Here is a 19,798-nt window from a genome sequence, read left to right on the forward strand (position 1 = left end):
TATGGTAGGGAGACAGGAGTCTCAGGACCTGCTATTTCCACTTGCCCCTTTAAACTAGTGACCTTCTTCACCCAAGATAAATGCTCTTGCCTAAAAAAGAATAAAGATTTACATTGCTGTAGTGTTTTGTTCGTTGAAATTTTTTGAGGATTTTTTTTATTATAACAAATATTTACCTGATGCTATCACAGTAGTTTTGAGAGTAGAAAAGGAAGCAAACATCTCTGAATCTCATGAAATTTTAATTCTACTAAAGCAGGCTAATGCTGTAGTGTTAAATTTCTGATTAAAAAGATTGTAATAAACAAATAATTCTATGATCACTAAGAAATTGTATATAGACACACAAAGAAAATACAATTTGATCAACTAAGTGATGATTTTTGGAAGATAGAACCTGGCCATGGAAATAAAGCCACATAGTTTACAGTGGACCCTTGAGTTATGACCAGCCTGACATATGAACAACTTGGGTAAAGAACAGAATTTTAATTTTAACTTATGGTCAAAGTTTTGAATGATGACCCAATTGCTGGCCTCTTGTGTTTCCATATGGTCTCATATACAGACTTAATCCTTAAAGAGTTCTGGAAGGAAAATTACAGCATTCTTTCCTGTCTGAAGTTAATTGAGAAATCCTGGGGCAATGCCTCTAAGGATACAGATCTGCCTGGAAGAAAGTTTGGCCTAAAATTAAACAGGATAGAGACTTTGAAGGTAATTGACCAACTTGAGTTACAACCAGCTTTGCAAATGCATTGAGTTAGTAAGTCAAGGGTCCATTGTGACTTTCTCCTCCAAAACTAATAATTTGTTTTACCACTTTGTGGACAACACCTGTATTTATCTGGTGAAAAGCTTTAGTGAATTAGATTAATATTAAATATGCCTATACTTTGGTTAGATGAGAGAATTCATTATGAAGCCTAAATTATAATCTTACAAAGATTTAAGACCAATATTTAATGATTTCCTATCCTAAGAGAACTAAAATCATGACAAAATATAATCATTCAATAGGATTTAGCTGATTTATACTTTAAGGATTTGTGATTTGAAATATTTTCTTCCTGTGGAAAAAGTCTAAACTGGGTGATCTGAAGATTTGTGTATAGGATGGATATATATATAATATTATATATATAACAATTATATATTATCATATTATATATTCCAAGAAATCTCTGTTGCTAGTCCAATCAGTATATGTCAAATAATATACATACCGGGAATCTGTACTTAAACTTTAATTGGAACACTTTCTGATACAATTGCAGTCTGTTTCTCTGAAACATATTGTCATTAGCATTGTTGTGCTCATGCCTCTCTTCATGAAAAGTCCATGACCTTACTCTCTTTGGTTTAGGACTAAAATTTCCAAATTTTCTGTGAAGTTATAATGAAATACACCAAATAAGGAGCCAGTATTCAGCAACCGCATGTAGTTTATGCAATACATAATGAGGAGCAGAAGCCTGGATATCTAGAGTTAGATCAAGTGTCACTAATATTTGGATATAAATGGCAAATAGATGTTTAGAATTCTATTGTGAATGAATAAATAATTTCAATATAACTTTAAAGCAGCATAGGTGCTTTTCTCTTGAAGAGTAAAATACCTTGTTAATTTGTAAATATGTAGATGGTGAAGGTTTACATTTCCACAAGCAAAGCAAATCAAATATTTTCTGAATTAAATACTCACTCAGTCTCAATAAATAATCTGCTTCTACACAATTTATTTAAATAAATTACATGATTAGTTTTGTCAAAATGAATCACTCTAGCTGTAAAGGAAAGTGCTAAATGCATTTCTGCTCCCTCATATTTAGATATTTGAACTCTTCCCAAAACAAATTGCTGCTTTCTGCAAGAGTATAACCTCAAATCTTTGTACATATATTGAGTTGATAAAAAGCTTCAGATTTCTTCAAGTTGCTGTCAGTGAATATTTGAAACATTTGTTTCTTTCTTCCACTTTTTAATTTTTGAAATTTACTCTTGTGAAAGCATGACTTTGTATGTGACACAATAGCCTACTTCCTAGAGCACATGGTTTGGGATTTTAAATGTTTCCTTTTCCTTTTGCTACAGCTGCTTGCTATTGTGAAACCTTATGCTCAAGTTTTTGAACTGACCCAATGATACCAAGATATGTTTCACATATTTATTGTGTACAAACATTTCCAAAACTGTTAGACAATTAAAATGATAGACACTACATATTATACCTTAGATAATTGATATTGTGGTGATATTATGGGTAATAACATGGGTGTTGTCTTAGAAAGCTGAAGGCTATGTTGAAAATGTCCATCCTTACATGTACCAATTGCAACTTAACTAATGTACGTAATTAAAGTGGTCCCTCTAGATAATAATTTAATCTCTTTCTTTTGTTGAAATGAATTAATAACCATTTTATGTAAAATTATTAAATTAATATTCTGTCATGGTCACAAATGTGACATGTTCTTTAATAAAAATATAGGCCTTTTGCAACAAAATGAAATTTTTTCCTTATCTTACTGTGTAGATTTTTAAAACAATAACACATTAATCAAAATTTCAAACAAAAAACTCATGGCATCATTGGTTTACCTACTAATTTACTTCTCAGTTATTCTGGAAATTACAATTGGAGTATCTAACACTCAGCTCAGGCCCAGCTAAAAGTGGTGGACTAATGAGGAAAAAAATTGCAACCAGATCATCTAATCAAAATGCAGCACATTTAAAAAGAGATTTTTGGAAGATTTAAATTATAAAATATTCCATTTTATGTGCTTTTTTAAATCATATTTATATTCCTTCATTTTTCTTTTAAATAGTGGCTTTCCTTCTCAGGGAATCTCGTAGATGTAGCCCCCTGATTAAACTTCTCTGACCTTTGTATACAATGCTTAGGAGTCTTCTGTATTTTAAATTTCTGTTGATAGTCACCACAAAGAGCTGTCCAGTTTTGAATCCCTTTACATACTTATGCAGCCTGTCTTTGAAATGATGGGGTTTTTTGGCAACTTTTGACCCACTCATTGCTTTACATTTTTAATTCAAAGTGAGAAGTTAACATGTTTCTTTACATCAGGTGAGCCATTCAGTTTCATCAAATAATTTCTCGAAGTGATGATTTACTGAAAGATGCAATACATAAATTTACAGTGAACCCTTGACTTACCAACTCAGTTTGTTTTTGAGGGTGGATTGTAACTCACGTTGGTCAATTGAAAGCTCAGGCTCCTCTACACAGCCTTCAAAATTTGTCTCCTATATAATTTTAGGACACACTCTCTTCCAGGCAGAACTCAATGTCCTTAGAGACACTGGCCCAGGATTTCTCAATTAACCCATCACAGGAAAAGATGTTTTAATGTTCTTTCCAAAACACTTTAAGTGTTCAGTCTGCATCTGAGAACATCTGGAAGCACAGGCAGACAACATTCAGGTGGTAACTCAAGATGTTAGCCATAGGCTAAGACTAAAATTTGAGTCATAATGCAAGTTGTACTGATGTCAAGCCTGTTGTAATTCAAGGGTCACTGTATATCAGCACATACAGATAGATTTGTGCTTGATTAAATGCATTCTATGTACTCAAATAAGTTATTAATTCATTCCAAATGAATGAGTGTTCAGCACAGATGGAAGGACAGAGACACTTATCAAGATATTCATAATAATTCCCCACGCTCACCAGATCCAGCCAGTTCATCCTGGACCTCTTTTATCCATGTAAGATGTCCAAACGTACATGAACCAATTTTTCAATGAAGAAACCTCATCATTGTTTCTTTTTTTAAAGAATTCATAGGGTCTGGGGATTTAGCTCAGTGGTGCCACCACCTGCCTCACAAGCACAAGGTCCCAAGTTTGATTCCTGATACCAAAAAAAAAAAGACTTCATGAGAATTTTGTGGTCCAGCTAGTCACCAGAGACAGGTTTGTGTGATTGTAAGACAATTGTTACATCATTCCAAGTATGTAGTTCAGGGAAACAATTTCAAACATTGGCAGGGCCCTTAGAGACTCATCAGGAAATCCACAGAACACTATTGGTCCATGCCAAAGGGATTTGGCCTAATCAATGCACATGTTTGGACCTCAGTGTGGTTTGCACATCTGAAAATATTGATGTTCATTTCCTTCTTGCACTACCTCATAGATTAATGACTTTCAGCACTCACAGTAAGAAATGATGAAAATCCTCAAGGGCAGGCATTTAAAGGTGAGAAACCTAGCTCCTGCTGAGACTTCTGAAACAGCAATAACCTCTGCATTAAAACTCAGCAAAACTAATTATGCTGAAAATTGGGTAATTAAATTACCTCTCAGTCTTTTTTGTCTAGAATTCTGAGATATACAGAAATGATGCACTAAGGTATAAGCTTGCCTAAGTTAGCATGCATTGGTAAAAGTAGTTGAGGTTTATCCAATGACTGAATAATTTATGAAAATAGAAAAAAACTTCCATTCTTCTAGAAATTCATATTAAAATGATTTTTATACATTCTATGTGTCACTCATGTGAGTTTTAATGTGTACAAACACGAGTAATTTTTTTCTGCCAGATGAGATTTTCCAGTCAAAACTGCTTAGTTTTGATTTTTTCACAGAATGATCCCAAATGTAATTTAAAAGTATTAATACACACTCATACTTGTGTTTTATTATATATGTAAATTTCTGAGCATTTTCAATGATCAAGTTCAGGATTGTGTCTCAGGAAACAAGCTCTCATACTTATTCATCAACAATATCATTTGTCATTGTAACGGCTTTTGAACAAGTATCTGAAGCCAGATGGCATTTTACCAGATGGTCAGCAAGGAAGCTCTCTGAGATAACTTGGGCCTTGGAAGAAACAAGAATTCTGTCTTTTTCCTTTAATGAATATTTTCATAAAATGAGATGACAGAAAGCTTAGTCTGGCATGGAAAGTTATAATACAGGCTATGACTGTGTTCTCTGAATCAAAGTGTGCACGTGTTTCCACTCGGTAAGGCCTCAGTGTATTTTCACTTGGCTGGGGGCTAGATGGTAGGAAGAAAACATGGGGACAAGGTGTTTGCCTTGAAGAGACTACCAAAGTGAAAAAAGAATTTCAACAAGGAGTTTCCTGTGATAGGGATAATTGAGCATAAACAACAAGTAGAATTGCTTTCTCCTAAACTTTCTCTTTAACTGTGAGTTAATGAGTATGTTCTTATGAACCCTAGCATGTAAACATTAAGGAAGTGCTCCTGAAGTTATTCTTTTGAAGGATGAATGAAACTACTGAAATAGCCTTGGACCAGGTCTCCCAACATGTGTGTCTAAGGGGGTCACTGAGGGCTGTGAGACAGACTTCTGCATGCATTGTGTACACTGCCCAGTGGAGGGCCTTGCTGCAATGTGCCTTAGAAAACTGAAGTAATAAATATGCTGGCATTCTCTCTAACTTCCAGATAAGGCAACATATCCAGGATAGCATGGGGAAACCAGACTTCAACTCTGACTTCATCCTGGTTGGAATCTTTGATCACAGTCCCATCCACATCTTCCTCTAGACCCTGGTCCTGGTCATCTTCACAGTGCCCTGCATGGTGAACGCAGCCACGGTCCTGCTCATCCATTTGGATGCCCAGCTGTGCACACCCATGTACTTCCTCCTCAGCCAGCTCTCCCTCATGGACCTCATGCTGGTCCGTACCACTGTCCCCAAGATGGAGATCAACTTCCTTTCTGGCAGGAAATCCATCTCTCTGACAGGCTGTGGGACCCAGATCTTCTTCTATGCGTTCTTTGCTCAGAGCTGAGTGTTTCCTGCTGGCTGTGATGGCCTATGACCACTATGCTGCCATGTGCCACCCTTTAAGGTACCCAGTGCTCATGAGGCAGATACTCTGTGTGCTCCTGACTGCTGCTTCCTGGATCTTGGGCTCTCTGGACGGCATAATTGTGCTCACAGTGGCCCTGTCATTCTCCTACTGCAACTCTCTGAAAATTCACCACTTTTTCTGTAATGTCACAGCCCTTCTACCTCCCTCCTTCACAGACATGACAGCATTCAAAAGGCTACTGTTCATCTGTTGCATGGTGATTCTAATCTTCCCTGTTGCAGTTATCCTCACTTCCCACTTCTGTGTCCTTCGAGCTGTCATCCACATGGGCTCTGGGGAAAGTCACCGCAAAGCCTTCACGACCTGCTCCTCCCACCTGTTAGTGGTTGGGCTCTACTATGGGGATGCCATGTTCATGTACATGAGACGAGCTTCCAAGCACATCCCGGAGCAGGACAGGATGGTGCTGGCCTTCTACACCATCCTCATGCCCATGCTGAACCCGCTCATCTACAGCCTGAGGAACAGGGACATCTCCAGGGGGCTTAAGAAGCTGCTGGGGAAAGGAAAGCTTCTGTGACTTTATAGAGATTCTTGGAAAGTCCACTCTTGGTGGTAAGAGAATGGGAATCACTTTCATTATCCATCCAAGCTTGCTTTTTTCTGCTTTTTCTTTTCAAATTGAAGAGATCTCTTACACACTATTCTGATATATGTACAATACATGGCCCTTTAGCTGGGTGGAGAAGAGGTAGTCCCCCAAGACTGTGCACCTCTGTAAATGTCAGTTCTCTCTGGGCATCTCCACAAGTGGTGGCTGATTCTGGGGTGCTTTTTTTCTCCAGCCTGAAGTGCATCTCGAGGCTCTTTGCTTGTGTAAGACTGAGGAGCACAATTGAATCTGGATGTGAACACACACATCTCTGTTCATGGAGCAGTCATCTGGTGGTGTGTGTCTTCAGTTTTACTGGTGTTCAAATCTTGTATGAAATGGTTTTTTTGGAACTGGGGATCAAACTCTAGTCCTTGTGCTTGTGAGACAGGTGGTGGAACCACTGAACTAAATCCCAGGCCCTTGTATGAAATATTTGTGTCTTGATTCTTCCTTACTTATTTCCCAAACATTTAGAAGTGGGGAGTTAGTGGGGGCTCTTCTTTCATTTAAGTTTCTATATAAAATAGCTCTTATAAATTACTCTTTAACTTGTATATTAAATGTAGAACTTTAATGATTTTGGATAAAATATCTGTTCCATTTGGCTGCACAATCATCCTTGTTATCTTATTTATTTTTATCCCTCATTCATTCAGTATGGAATGCTTGAGAAATTATGAAACTATCAGTTTCTGCAATTGATAACCTTGTTTTTGTTTAAACAAAACTCTGAATAAAATCATTTGTTTTAAATTAACTTTAACCCTTTGTCCTTGGTGCTAGGGGTGGAATCCAGAACTTAACACCCTGGAGCTACACACTCAGCCCTTTTCTTTTTTTATTTGGAGATAGGATCAGCTTGAACTTGAATTTCTCTTGTCTCAGCCTCCTGATCAGCTGGGATTACAGAAATGTGCTCCCCCACAACCTGGCTAAAAATCTTTCCTTCAGTATTTCTGGCTCCTAAATCTGTCCAAGTTAACTTCTTAATGTTACACAAGGGGGCTACACTTTGATAAAACATTCATTTTTCTAATATGTTATCACATGATTGTAGTCTGTGTATCCAAATTAATGCATCCTTGAGAATTGAAAACAGTCATTGCTTATCTCATAGTAATTGCCTTGTTTTTCCTGTCATCTAATCCATCTTTTATTTGATAATATTTTATCATTTTAAATTCATGATCATACTAAACCTAGATTTTATGGTTTAATGACATGACCATGGGATATAATTGATTGCATTATATAGGCAATTACAAAATACTTTTTTCCTAGTAGAATATTCTCAACATTTTTCTTTTTAGTGAAATTCATGGATCAAAATGCAGCATTTAAGTGCACAATCCAGTAGTTTTGAACATAGTCATAGCTTTGTGTAAACATTAACACTAATCTATTTATGAACAGTTTTATTACTCTGAAAAGCAAACTCATAGTTATCCGTATTTCTTTCCCATTCCCTCTTGCCCTTATTCTTGGCAATTGCTATTTCTTTTTCTAGTTTCCAAGTTTATCTTACTGCATCATATTAACAATACAGAACAGTGAGATTCATTTTGGAATAGTGGCAGGTGCACATGACATATTTTTATTACTTTGTCCCCACTACCCATCTCTCCTTCCACTTTCCCCAGTCCCCTTCCTCATAGCAAATAGTGTACTTTCTACTTTATTGTCCTCTCTCTCTCCCTCTCTCTCTGGCTGTCTGTCTACATCAGATTGCTCATAGAAGATGTGTAATATTTAACGTACTATGTCTGGTTTATTTCCCTTAGCATGGTGGTCTCTAACTCCCTTCAATTTTCCTGCAAGGACATGGATTTGATAGAGTATATATACAGAAATGAGTTGGGGCTGGGAAACCGACAGCAGAACATCAAGATAAAACTCCATGGCTTCCTGAGAAGGGCACAAAAAACCTGCTGGTGAGCTCTGCTCTTACCTAGACTTACGCCTTTTGATCCCACTCAGTCCCACTTTGGGACACAAACCCCAAGTTAAAGCTGTTCCCAGGGAAGCCCCATTTTATTTGAATGGCTTTACATGTGTTCCAAGTGTTTGGGTCACCACACTGGTTGACTGAGTGACCATTCAAATCTCCCCCTCCCAGAGTGAGGGTAGAAACCTACAATGGACTGGAAAGAAGCCCAGTTAGTGACCACCACTGACCATGACCCAAATTCTAGGACAGCAAAAGAAAGACCAGCCCGGAGCTTGCTGCAGTGGCCGTCTTGGCACTGGGTGTACTTTGGTCACTGACAGTGTAGCTCTGGCTCCACCCCCTTGGAGCTCTCCATGTCCCTCCCTACTTCTAAGGACATTCCACCTGGAGCAGCCTGTGCGTGAGCCTCAGGGCACATGGATGCTAAAGTCCACTCCTTTCTCTTTTTTTGGTACATTTTAGGTATACAACACATTGGCAACTTTTACCTTTACATGATGCAGCTTGGTTCTTATTTTTTTCCCATTCCTAGCCCTCCCTTCACACCCTCCACCCTTCCCTATTTACAAAGACTTTATTTCCATTTTTTCCATTTCTCATAATTTTCCTTTCCCTTCTTTCCTTTCCCCTGCCCCTCCAACTACCCCTACCCCTTTGGACCTTTTCTTCCTATTTCAAATTATTGATTATTCATTTTAATCATTGGTACATTTTAGGTATACAATATAATGACATTCATCATTGGAAATTTGCAGCTTTACATAATCTCTCTTGGTTCTTATTTTTCACCCTTTCCCAGCCCTCCCTTCAACCCCTCCATTCCTCCCTATTTACAAAGATTTTCTTCCTATTTTTCCATTTTCACTTATTAATCCCATTCCCTTCTATCCTTTCCCCTAGACCTCCCACTTCCTTCCCCTTTGCCCCTTTTCTTCCTATTTCACATTACCTATTATACATTTTAGTCCTTATTTACACTTTCAGTTTCTCACACCAGAGAAATTATTTAGTATTTATACATGTGTGTCCTATTTATTTCACTTACGAGTATCATCTCAATGTGCATCCACTTAGCTATAAATGTCTCTAATTTCTCGTTTTTTATGGCTGAGTAGTACTCCATTTTATAAAAAAAAAAAAAAAACATTTTCTTTATCCAGTCTCCAGTTGATGGGCATTTGGGCTGTTTCCAAGTTTTAGCTATTACAAACTGTGCTGCTATGAACATAGGTGCACATATATCACTGTGGTAGGATTCTTTTAATTCTTTGGGGAAGATCCCCAGCAAAAAGTCCATTCCTTTCTGACCCTGAGCCCCATTCTGTGACCCTCCTCATGAATCTCCTGGAGGATAATGCAAGACCAAGGCTGCCACAGATACACAGCAGCCCTGCCAGGCTGATCGCCCTTCCCTATAACAACCTTACTATCTGTCTGGCTGTGGAAGGCTTTGTACTCACCCTCTACAGGACTGCCACTGTATTTCATCTCTACAGATTTGCCTATTCCACACACTACACAAGTGGAATGACACAGTATGTGATATTTTGGGAGTGGCCTCTTTCCCATGGGGAATGTCAGGTTGAAGCGGGTATCAGTAACTTATTCTTTTCTATGAGTTAATAATATTACTTTATATGATTTTGTTACATTTGATTTGTTCACCTAATAATTGATAGACATTTGAAGTATTTCCATGTTTTTGCTATTATGATTAATGTTTCTACAGACATTCATGTACAAGTTTTTGTGCAGACATGTTTTCAGTTCCCTTGGGTGTGTATGTTGAAATGGAAGTTTTCAGTCACATAGTAACAGTCTCTAACTTTTAGAAATGCTGCCCAACTGTTCTCCACATTGGCTGCAAAAGGTTACATGTCTCCAAGCAAACGTAGCATGCTTTCAGCATTTCCAGATCCTCACCCTTTTGGTATTTTCCACTCTTTAGTTACACCATCCTCTTTGGTGGGGAGTTGTATCTCACTGTGATTTTGTGTGTATTTCCTGAGTGACTAGTGATTCTAAGCTGGTCATTTGTCCTTTTCTTTGTTTAGATTTCTTCATATCTTCTGGACACTAAACCTTTCTCAGATGTATAATATGAATACATTTTAACTCTCATCCAGTGAGTCATTTTTTCACTGATTGAAAGTGTCCTTTGAATTATAAAAATGTATGATTTAATTGAATCTGACTTAGATTCCATTTTAAGTGCTTCCAGTTTTGATATATCTTGCAAAATATTAATCTTAGATTTAGGTGTTTTCCTTTAAGAGTTTTAACTCATATTTATGTCACTGTGGCATTTTGAAGGTCATTATTTTATGAAGCATGAGGTACATGTCCAGCTGCACTCTTTCCGCGTGGACACCCAGCTGTAACAGCACCACCTATTAAAGATGTCACACTTTTCCTCTTATGTCATCAAAAGATGTTTGACTGTAGATTTACCCACTTATTTCTGGATATCTATTTCCATTTCATGGATCTGTACCTGTATCTCATGATAATAGATGCCTTGAGTATACCACACTGAGAGACAAAGTTTGAAGTTGGAAAATCTGAGTCTTCCAACTTTGATATTTCTGGCTATCTCTTAAATTTCTCCATAAATGTTAGAATAATTTTGTAAATTTCTCATAAAAGTAACGGCTAGAATTTTTAGAAAGATGGTATTGGATCAAAAGAATATTTTTAAGGGAATTTTTATCTAGTTTTTCTAATTCTTAAATACAGTGTATCTTTCTTACAAATTTCTTTGAACATTTTGTAGCTTCTTGTGTGCAAATCTTTTATTATTTCATTTTTAAGTATTTGATGATATTTTATCATTTATGATACTGTTATAATAAATTTGTTGTGCTAATTTTATTTTCTGATTATTCATTGCAAGGTGAATGATTTTTATGACATGTGGATAATGCTACATTTGCTGATATTTCTGTCCTATGTCTGGTTCTCCCTCATCCTTTCTATACCCTTTCTATATTTATAGAAATATTATTTATAGAGAAAATTCAGTAATCATATAATTAACTATTGACTCCTCATTATTTACTTCCCTATTTATACTCTTCTGTCTGTGCCTTCTAACTTACCAGACAGGCTTTCTTAGGAGGTCCCTTGAATAGATTAAGAAATGCCCAGCTGGTTAGCAAAGCAGGCCTGTGTGTGTGTGTGACAGACAAGCAGTGTGGGTGACTCTCAGCACATGGAGAGGGAAGACGCTGGAAGTGGGGGGCAGCACTTTAGGAAGTGCAGATGGTGGAATGGCGGTGCTATGGGCTGAGTGTAGGGAGAGAAGCTGAGACAGACGTAATGCGATGCTTACAGAGTTTTGGATCAGTGTGGTGGGATGATCTGGAGATGGAGAGGTGATAACTGCCACAGGAGGATGACTCAGAGCCTCCCCACTGTGCTATAGCAAAGGTAAAGTCCCAAACTTTACCTCACACATTTTACTGTCACAGAAATGCCACAAAACCCACACTTAGTAAAATTATTCCAAATATGTTTTAAGGCAGTTAAAGCCTTGGTATCCTGAGCCATGTTGGAGCAACTTATATTCCACCATTGTTTGATCTGTGCTAATTTCCTCAGCAACACTGAGAGGTGTGACAGAAGCTGAGCTCCCTCTGGGTGAGGCCCTGAGACAGCACAGGAAAAGCTCCCTCTGGGTGTCCTCTGCTGAGTCATGCAAGGGAGGTCCATGTGTTTTCAGAGAAGAAGCAGAACAACCTCCTGGATTATCAAGTAAGAAAAGTACATTCTTATGATGTGGCTTCTACTTGGGTTTCAGTGATTTTCACATGTGAAATTATCAGTCTTAATTTCTCAGTTGAGCTAGATGATAAAGGTACATTTCTTAAATTAAAACAAATGCATAAAGGGGATTACATACTATGAATTCAATTATTGATACACAAGAGTAAACATTTAGTTTATTTAATGGAAAAAAGACATGCATCAATAAAATTGTGTTTGAAGTAGATGCCAAAGTTGATTTGTTTTAAAAATAAAATTAAAACTACCCTCTATTGATAGGTCTCCCACTACCTCAGCAGCTATTATGTATAATAGCTGCCCTCTTCCTATGATACCTTGCCCCCTGCCCTGTGTGACGTCATGCCAAGATGGTTGCTCCCACCAAAGAACAAATCCTTCTTCCCAGCATGCCCCTGTTCCCGCCTAGAGAGTAACCTAATACTCGCTCACGTCCTACCATCTAGTGATGTCACTGGCTCCTCCATTCCCTAGTCACTACCCCACTCAACCCCGCCTCTGCCCCTACAAACCCCACCCCAGTCTCTATAAAAGACTCTCCCTGCCCCAGCCATATTGCTTTTGTCTCTCCTTCATTCAGAGACAGCCCAGCAGATCTATTCCCCTAATAAAGACTTGTTGTGGCCTGGTCTAGTCTTGGTCTTCAGCCTTTTACCTGACATTTCTGGTGCTCTGACTCGGATGGTAGATGGTCCATTAACAGACGATCCCCCACAGGATGGGGTTGATTGGCCTTTTTGGCCATCTCCATCAGACAGACCATATCTGCCGTTGCCAGGACCCTCTGGGTCTTTCTACCTTTGCCATTGCTGATGCTACAAATCCACACCGGTCAACAATGTCTGGCTGAGTAGGGAGTTCAGCCTCCCTCTCGTCGGGTTCTCTGTCTTGTTCTCTCTCCCTCCAGAGACTTCTCAGAAATCCAAGTGCTTGGTCAGAGAATCCTCCACTGCCACTGGGCCCAGGACCATGCCCCTGGGAGACGTCCCATCAGCCCCGCTCCTCTCATTCTCTCCCTCTGGGAGACTCACTTGGAGATTGTCAAAGGAGACAAGGACGCTTCTCCCCTTTGTCCTTCTCCCAGGGAGCTGCCTCTACCTCACCTGCTCTAACAAGGGGGCCCAACAATCCAAACCCCGCCCCTCAATGCCTCTGGGCTGCCTTCTGGCACAACTCAAGCCCCCCAACCACCTAGACTCCCTGAATTGGCAACAAAAGAGGATCTGGGAAAAATGAAATCAGAAATAATTTCTCAGATAACAGCAAAGATTGTCCCCATAGTGCAAGGCAAGATTAATAAATCTAGAGAGGACACAGATAAAAAATAGAGGATCAGAGGAACATAATGGAATCCTAACATAGGAAACAAATGGAATTCACAAAACAGATGCAAACAGATTTCTAGGAGATTAAAAACTCCATCAAAAGTCTGTGCAGCAGAATGAACCAATGTGAGGATAGAATTTCAGATATAGAAGATGAGATTGCATTAGTGGCCAGGAAAAGAAAAATTGCTTTAAAATTGTAAAGGAACACAAGAAATCAATCCAGCATCTGCTAGATGATACAAAGAAGAATAACATAAGACTGATCAGAGTCAATGAAGAAAGAGGAGAGAGTGCAGATGACATAAAAAAATCTGTTCACAGAAGTGATGGCAGAAAACTTCCCAAGGAGGGGAAAAGAACTTGACATACAGATAAGTGAGGCACATAGGACTCCAAATAGTCTTGATAAAAAAAAAATCTACACATAGGCATGTAATAGTGAGGATTCCAGAAACCCAACAAAAGTAAAAAATTCTACAAGCAGAGAGAGAAAAGTAACAGTTCACATACAAAGGAAAGCCCATCAGAATCACAGCAGACTTCTCAACACAAACCATCAAGGCAAGAAGAGCTTGGAGTGATGTTTTTCAAGCCCTAAAGGAAAACAGCCTCCAACCCAGATTGATGTACCCTGCAAAACTATCTTTCAAAATCGATGGAGAAATAAGATTCTTTCATTATAAAGAGCACTTTAGGAAATTCATGAATACCAAACCAGCACTCCAAAAAATTTTAGACAATATCCTAGGAAAAGACAATGAGGATCACAACCCCAGGAAACCCAGCAGAATGAATCTGTTGGGAGTGACAAATTAAATGCAAAGGGGGAGAATCCAACAAAAAGAAAAAGTCATGACAAGGCTTGTAAAGCTTTTAACTTCATGTCCCTAATGAGTGTATAATTCAATCTTATTATTGTACTGATTAGTATTTTTCTGATTCTAGAGTTGCACACCTTTCCTTGTGCTATACTGGCTATTTATCATAATATTGTGTCTACTTTTAATTGGGTTGTCTATTAATGAGCTATAAGTGTTCTTTATATATTCTGGTTATAGGTTATATGCATTGTAAATATGGCCTGTTTAAGGACTACTTTTCATTTTAATGATGTCATTTAAAGTTCTAAATTTTGATGGAATCTCATTTATCAATTTTTTTCTTTTATACATCATGTTTTTTGTATCCTAAGTAGTTCTTGCCTACCCTAAATTCATAAACATTTTCCTTTATAATTTCTTCTTAAAGTTTTATACTTTTAGGCTTTCATATTTAGGCTCATAGATCCTTTCAAGTTATTTTCATGTATGGAAATAAAGGGTTGAGGTTAATTTTTATATGTATGGGTACCAGATGTTCTAGTGCCATTTGTTGAAAATACTGTCTTTTCCTCGGCCCTTGAATTGAGTTCATATTCTATAAAATGTTAATGTTAAATAATCTTTCAAAACTCAGTGAACCATATATGGGTGGTTCTATTTCTAGATTCTCTGTTTTATTCCAATTATCTATATGTCTTTCCTTACTCAAACACTGCCTTGATTATTGTAGCTTTAGAAGAAGTCTTAAAATTAGGCACTAAACATCTTTGAACACTATTTTTTTTTCTTTTTCTTTTTACTTTTCTAGGTCCTTTGTACTCCTACATAACTATTACATTTCAATGTCCAATTCTTCATTTATAGCAAGTAAACATAGACCTGAATTTTTATATATACCTTGTGTTTGCTAATCCTGCTAAATTCAAGTACAAGTTCTAGGGGCTCCTAGAGATTTCTTAGTATTTTCTCTGTAGATGATCATTTCATCTACATATAAAGATTTTGCTTCTACCTTACCAATCCTATCCTAATTGTGTCATTTTATTGCCAGACTATTTTGGTTTGATGGACAGATGAAGTGTAGGCATATCTGCCCTTGTTCCCCATCTTAAGGAGATAGCATTGTATCTTCTCCATTCATAAAAGGCATTTTCACTGGAAGTATGGAGTACATGTCTTTAATAAAATGGAGTTCTTACTACTCAGCCATAAAAAATGAGAAATTAGAGACATTTATTGCTAAATGGATGCACATTGAGGTGATACTCTTAAGTGAAATAAATAGGACACACATGTATAAATACTGAATGGTTTCTCTAGTGTGAGAAACTGAAAGTGTAAATAAGGGCTAAAAGGTATAATAGATAATGTGAAATAGGAAAAAAAGGGACAAAGGGGAAGGAATTGGGAGAAGTAGGGGAAAGGAAAGAAGGGAATGGAATTAATATGAGAAAATGGAAAAATGGAAACAAAATCTTTGTAAATAGGGAAGGATGGAGGGGTTGAAGGGAGGGCTGGGCAAGGGTAAAAAATAACCAAGAGAGATTATGTAAAGTTGCAAATTTCTAATGATGAATGTCATTATATTGTATACCTAAAATGTACCAATGATTAGAATGAATAATTGATAATGCAAAGTAGGAGAAAAGGTCCATAGGAGTAGGGGTAGTGGGAGGGGCGGGGAAAGGAAAGAAGGGAAAGGAAAAATGATGAGAAATGGAAAAAATGGAAACAAATCTTTGTAAATAGAGAAGGGTGGAGGGGGTGAAGGGAGGGCTAGGAATGGGGAAAAAATAAGAACTAAAATGCATTATGTAAAGTTACAAGCTCCCAATCAGAAATGTAAATGTGTTGTATACCTAAAATGTACCAATAAAAGAATTTAAGTAATAATTTTAAAAAAGAAAATTTTTATCCTATTAAAATGTTATTGTGGACATTGTAGGGAGTTATTCACAAGATATTCAATAATTAAATTTGTTACAAGTAGAAGCTTAATCATGTTCACAAATTTCTCATTTCCATGAAATTAATTATCCATTTGCTTCAGAAATGAATCACATTGTACCAAATTTTTGTGTAAGGATTTATTAATATTTAAATTGTTAATATCCTGGGCAGAAACAATTCCTGAAGTGACAACTCACAGACTGACCACCCTGGTCTCTGTAAGCCGAAGGGCCTCTCTGTCTCCCTCCACAAATTGCCCAAAATCTTACAGGATGGCCCGTCTGGCCCTCCAGGCCCCCCAGGGCCCAAACTGTGAGGAGGAGGGGCTGAGAGACCTTGTTGGATGTGGACGCAGGGCCTGAGGGGCTTCCATGACCCAGGGCTTTCTCGGTGGCTTCTCAGGCTCCCTGGGCCAGGACCCGGAGACTTGAGCAGGAAACACAGCTGGAGCTGAGTGTGTGGGACCTGGGGCCTTGGTCTGACCAGGGCAGCAGCATCTCCAGAGAGCTGAGGACCTTGTGTGGGTCACAAAGTGTGAGGCAGCCAGGACACAGGAGGACCAGGGCACCCACCTGTCCCAGGAGACCTGGGTGCTGTCATGCTGAGGGTGCTGTGCAGGGTCCTGGACCCAGCCTTCACCTTCCCCACTGTGACCCTGCAGTGAGCACAGATGACCAGGGGACTGGGCTCAAAGGGAAAGAAATCAGGAGTTAAAACTTCAGTAAAATGCAGCTGTTGCTCTTACTCATCTCTGAATGTCTCACTTTCGCCCACAGGAATTATTCACTACAGCACACAGCTCTGTAGATGATCAGTCCTACTCACTCATTTGTAAAAGGAAGCCCATTCTGTGTCCCAAAGAGCAAGACTCAGTTGACAAAGGTTTCTGTACTGCAGTGGCACAGACCTATGGGTTAGACTCTCAGGAGGCTGAAGCAGGAGGACTGCTTGAGCCCAGGAGCTAAAGGATACCCTGGAAAAAAGTGACAACTTGTTTTAAAAACATTGTGGAGGACTTGTGAAATAAAGACAAACCATTTCTACACAGATTGAATAGGACATGGATGGATTTCTGTGATTAACAAATGGGCATCCATGTGTTGAGTTATATTTCATTGAAGAATTAAGAGTGTGCATGTAATATTCTATTTTTTCATGTCTTGGGCTATATGTTTATCTAGTGTCACTCAAAATGCACTACATTTTATGGGGGAATTTTATATGCTGATGGGAATCATTATTTAGAGTTGCAAGGTGTTGAGAACACAGATCCTGTGGGTCAGCAGGTGAGGGGAGTTAGAGGTGATTGTGAGGTAGAGGACGTTTCTGTCCTCTGCACCATCACACTGCATCAGTGTGATTCCAGATGTACAGTAATAATCAGCATGTGTAGGTGAAGCTGTGAACTCAGGAAGCTTTGCTTTATGTATTCCTGCTACACATGAGAAAATTCAATGTCATGATTTATCCAATCACATAAATTTTGAGAGGTCAGAGTAAGAAAAGTAGAAAGGACAATGGGATAAGTGGGTTCAAAGGAGTGTGAGTATTTTGAGGGGGATTCAGAGCAATGTGCTTTTTACTGTATTTTTCAAAATTAAAATATTCAACAAACGTTTTGATCATAGAACACATTCAAAATGAGTGCAAAGTTTTCTGCATTTTCCATTTCAATATCTCCATAATAATACAATATTGTCCTCAAAATGACGAAAACTTCAGGCCAAGTATTTTTATTGGAAAGATGAGACAAAGAAAGTGAAAGTGTATATACAAAAACACACAGTTTTTATCATATCATACCACAGAATTTTAAAATCTAAATCTTAAATTCTAGTTTCTGAGCCATCAAACTTAAACATGTTTCTAGTGACTATCCTCTGCTGAATACACTGTGACAGAAAGTTGCCTACATTGTTGTAGAGCAGAACTTCACAGCCACTCTTCCCAGGGCCCCCAGCACCTCCTTGTTCCTCAGGCTGTAGATCACAGGGTTGAGCACTGGGGTGAGGACGGTGTAGAAGACAGCCACCACCTTGTCCTCTGCTGGAGACCGGAAGGACTTTGGGCGGAGATAAGTGAAAACAAAAGGCACATAGAAGAAGGTCACCACAGTGAGGTGGGCACTGCAGGTGGAATAGGCCTTCTTCCTGCCTTCCCGTGAGTGCATGCGGTAGACAGCGAGGAGCACTTTCATGTAGGAACCCAGGATGACCAGGAAAGGGAACAGGAGAAAGAAGAAGGCACTCACAAACACAGTGTACTCATAGACCCAGGTGTCCACACAGGCCAGAGTCAGCATAGCTGGGATATCACAGAAAAAATGATTGATGGTTCTGGACCTGCAGTAAGGGATATGGAGGGCATAGACTGTGTGAGCAGAGGAGTTGACAACACCCATTGCCCAGGACCCCAGGATCATCAGCACACACACTCTTCTGCTCATGCGGATGGGGTAATGCAGAGGGAAGCAGATAGCCACATAACGGTCATAGGCCATAGACATCAGGATCAGTGCTTCTGAACCTGCTAAAGTCCCGAAAAAGAAAGTCTGCAACCCACACCCGATGAAGGAGATGGACTTGTTTCCAAAGAGGAAACCGGAAGCCATCTTGGGCACAGTGGTGCAGATGTAAATGAGGTCCATGAGGGAGAGCTGGCTGAGCAGGAAATACATGGGTGTGTGGAGCTGGGCATCCAGGAGGATGAGCAGGACCATGCTCAGGTTGCCAGCCAGGGCCATCAGGAAGATGGGGACAGTGAGAGTGAAGAGGAAAAGGCCAAGGCTTGATGGGGGGAACAGGCCCAGGAGGATGAAGTCGGTAGAGGTCTCATTGTGATGTTCCATGGAGCATTGGTATGGTTTATCCTAAAGAGAGATGTAACAAAGAATAGGTAGAGATGATTATCAAATTTAAAAATTCCCAAGTATAATCAGGTTTTCAACTTTTTAAAATAATTATTTTGATATTTATTCATACATTACACACATTTTAAAACATGAGCATTTATTGATCATTAGCAAATTTAGAAAACTTTTGTAGTGTAATTAGCTCATGATTTAGTCATAAACTGTACACTTCTGAAATGAAGATTAATTTTGAAAAAGTAAGTTACAATTTTCCTTCCAAACGTTCCTATATTTTGAAACCACCATTTATTTCCTAAATGTCTTTTAATAAACCTCAAATTTTACAGCACAATATTTCTATTATAAGCTCAAAAGTTATGAAAAGGTTCACTGCCTCATTCTACTTCATACCACATCCAAATCTGATTTATGTTCAAAATTTACCCTAGGAAATCTATGTAAAAGTGTACTTTATTTTGGTTAACATTACTAATAAACGCTAATACCCCATGCATGATTTTTTCTTAAACATTTGTAGGCTTAATTCTATTATTTTACCTTTTAGACACTTATTTTAATGAAATATATATCTTTCTTTTATAGCGTTTGATCAAAAATCTCCATGTCACACTTTCTTTATGTT

General features: G+C 38.4%; 1 protein-coding gene and 1 pseudogene across 1 annotated transcript; one reads left to right on the forward strand and one right to left on the reverse strand.

Moving 5' to 3' along the window:
* The first annotated feature begins 2,052 nt into the window (after positions 1 to 2,052).
* Positions 2,053 to 6,399, forward strand: LOC101725314 (olfactory receptor 2M4-like; annotated as a pseudogene).
* Positions 6,400 to 18,213: 11,814 nt separating this feature from the next.
* Positions 18,214 to 19,193, reverse strand: LOC101725702 (olfactory receptor 2L3). Its single transcript, XM_087181015.1, has one exon. The coding sequence runs from the start codon at positions 19,150 to 19,152 to the stop codon at positions 18,214 to 18,216; it is 939 nt and encodes a 312-aa protein (XP_087037141.1). The 5' UTR covers positions 19,153 to 19,193.
* Positions 19,194 to 19,798: the final 605 nt, after the last annotated feature.

Source organism: Heterocephalus glaber, unplaced genomic scaffold (genome assembly GCF_053883595.1).
Source record: "Heterocephalus glaber isolate CG9 unplaced genomic scaffold, H.glaber_assembly_v1.0 deba00001466, whole genome shotgun sequence".
NCBI lineage: Eukaryota > Metazoa > Chordata > Mammalia > Rodentia > Bathyergidae > Heterocephalus > Heterocephalus glaber.

What these genes read in the sequence shown, in the direction of transcription:
- LOC101725702 (XM_087181015.1), bottom strand. Translation starts at nt 19,152, where the DNA reads ATGGAACATCACAATGAGACCTCTACCGACTTCATCCTCCTGGGCCTG.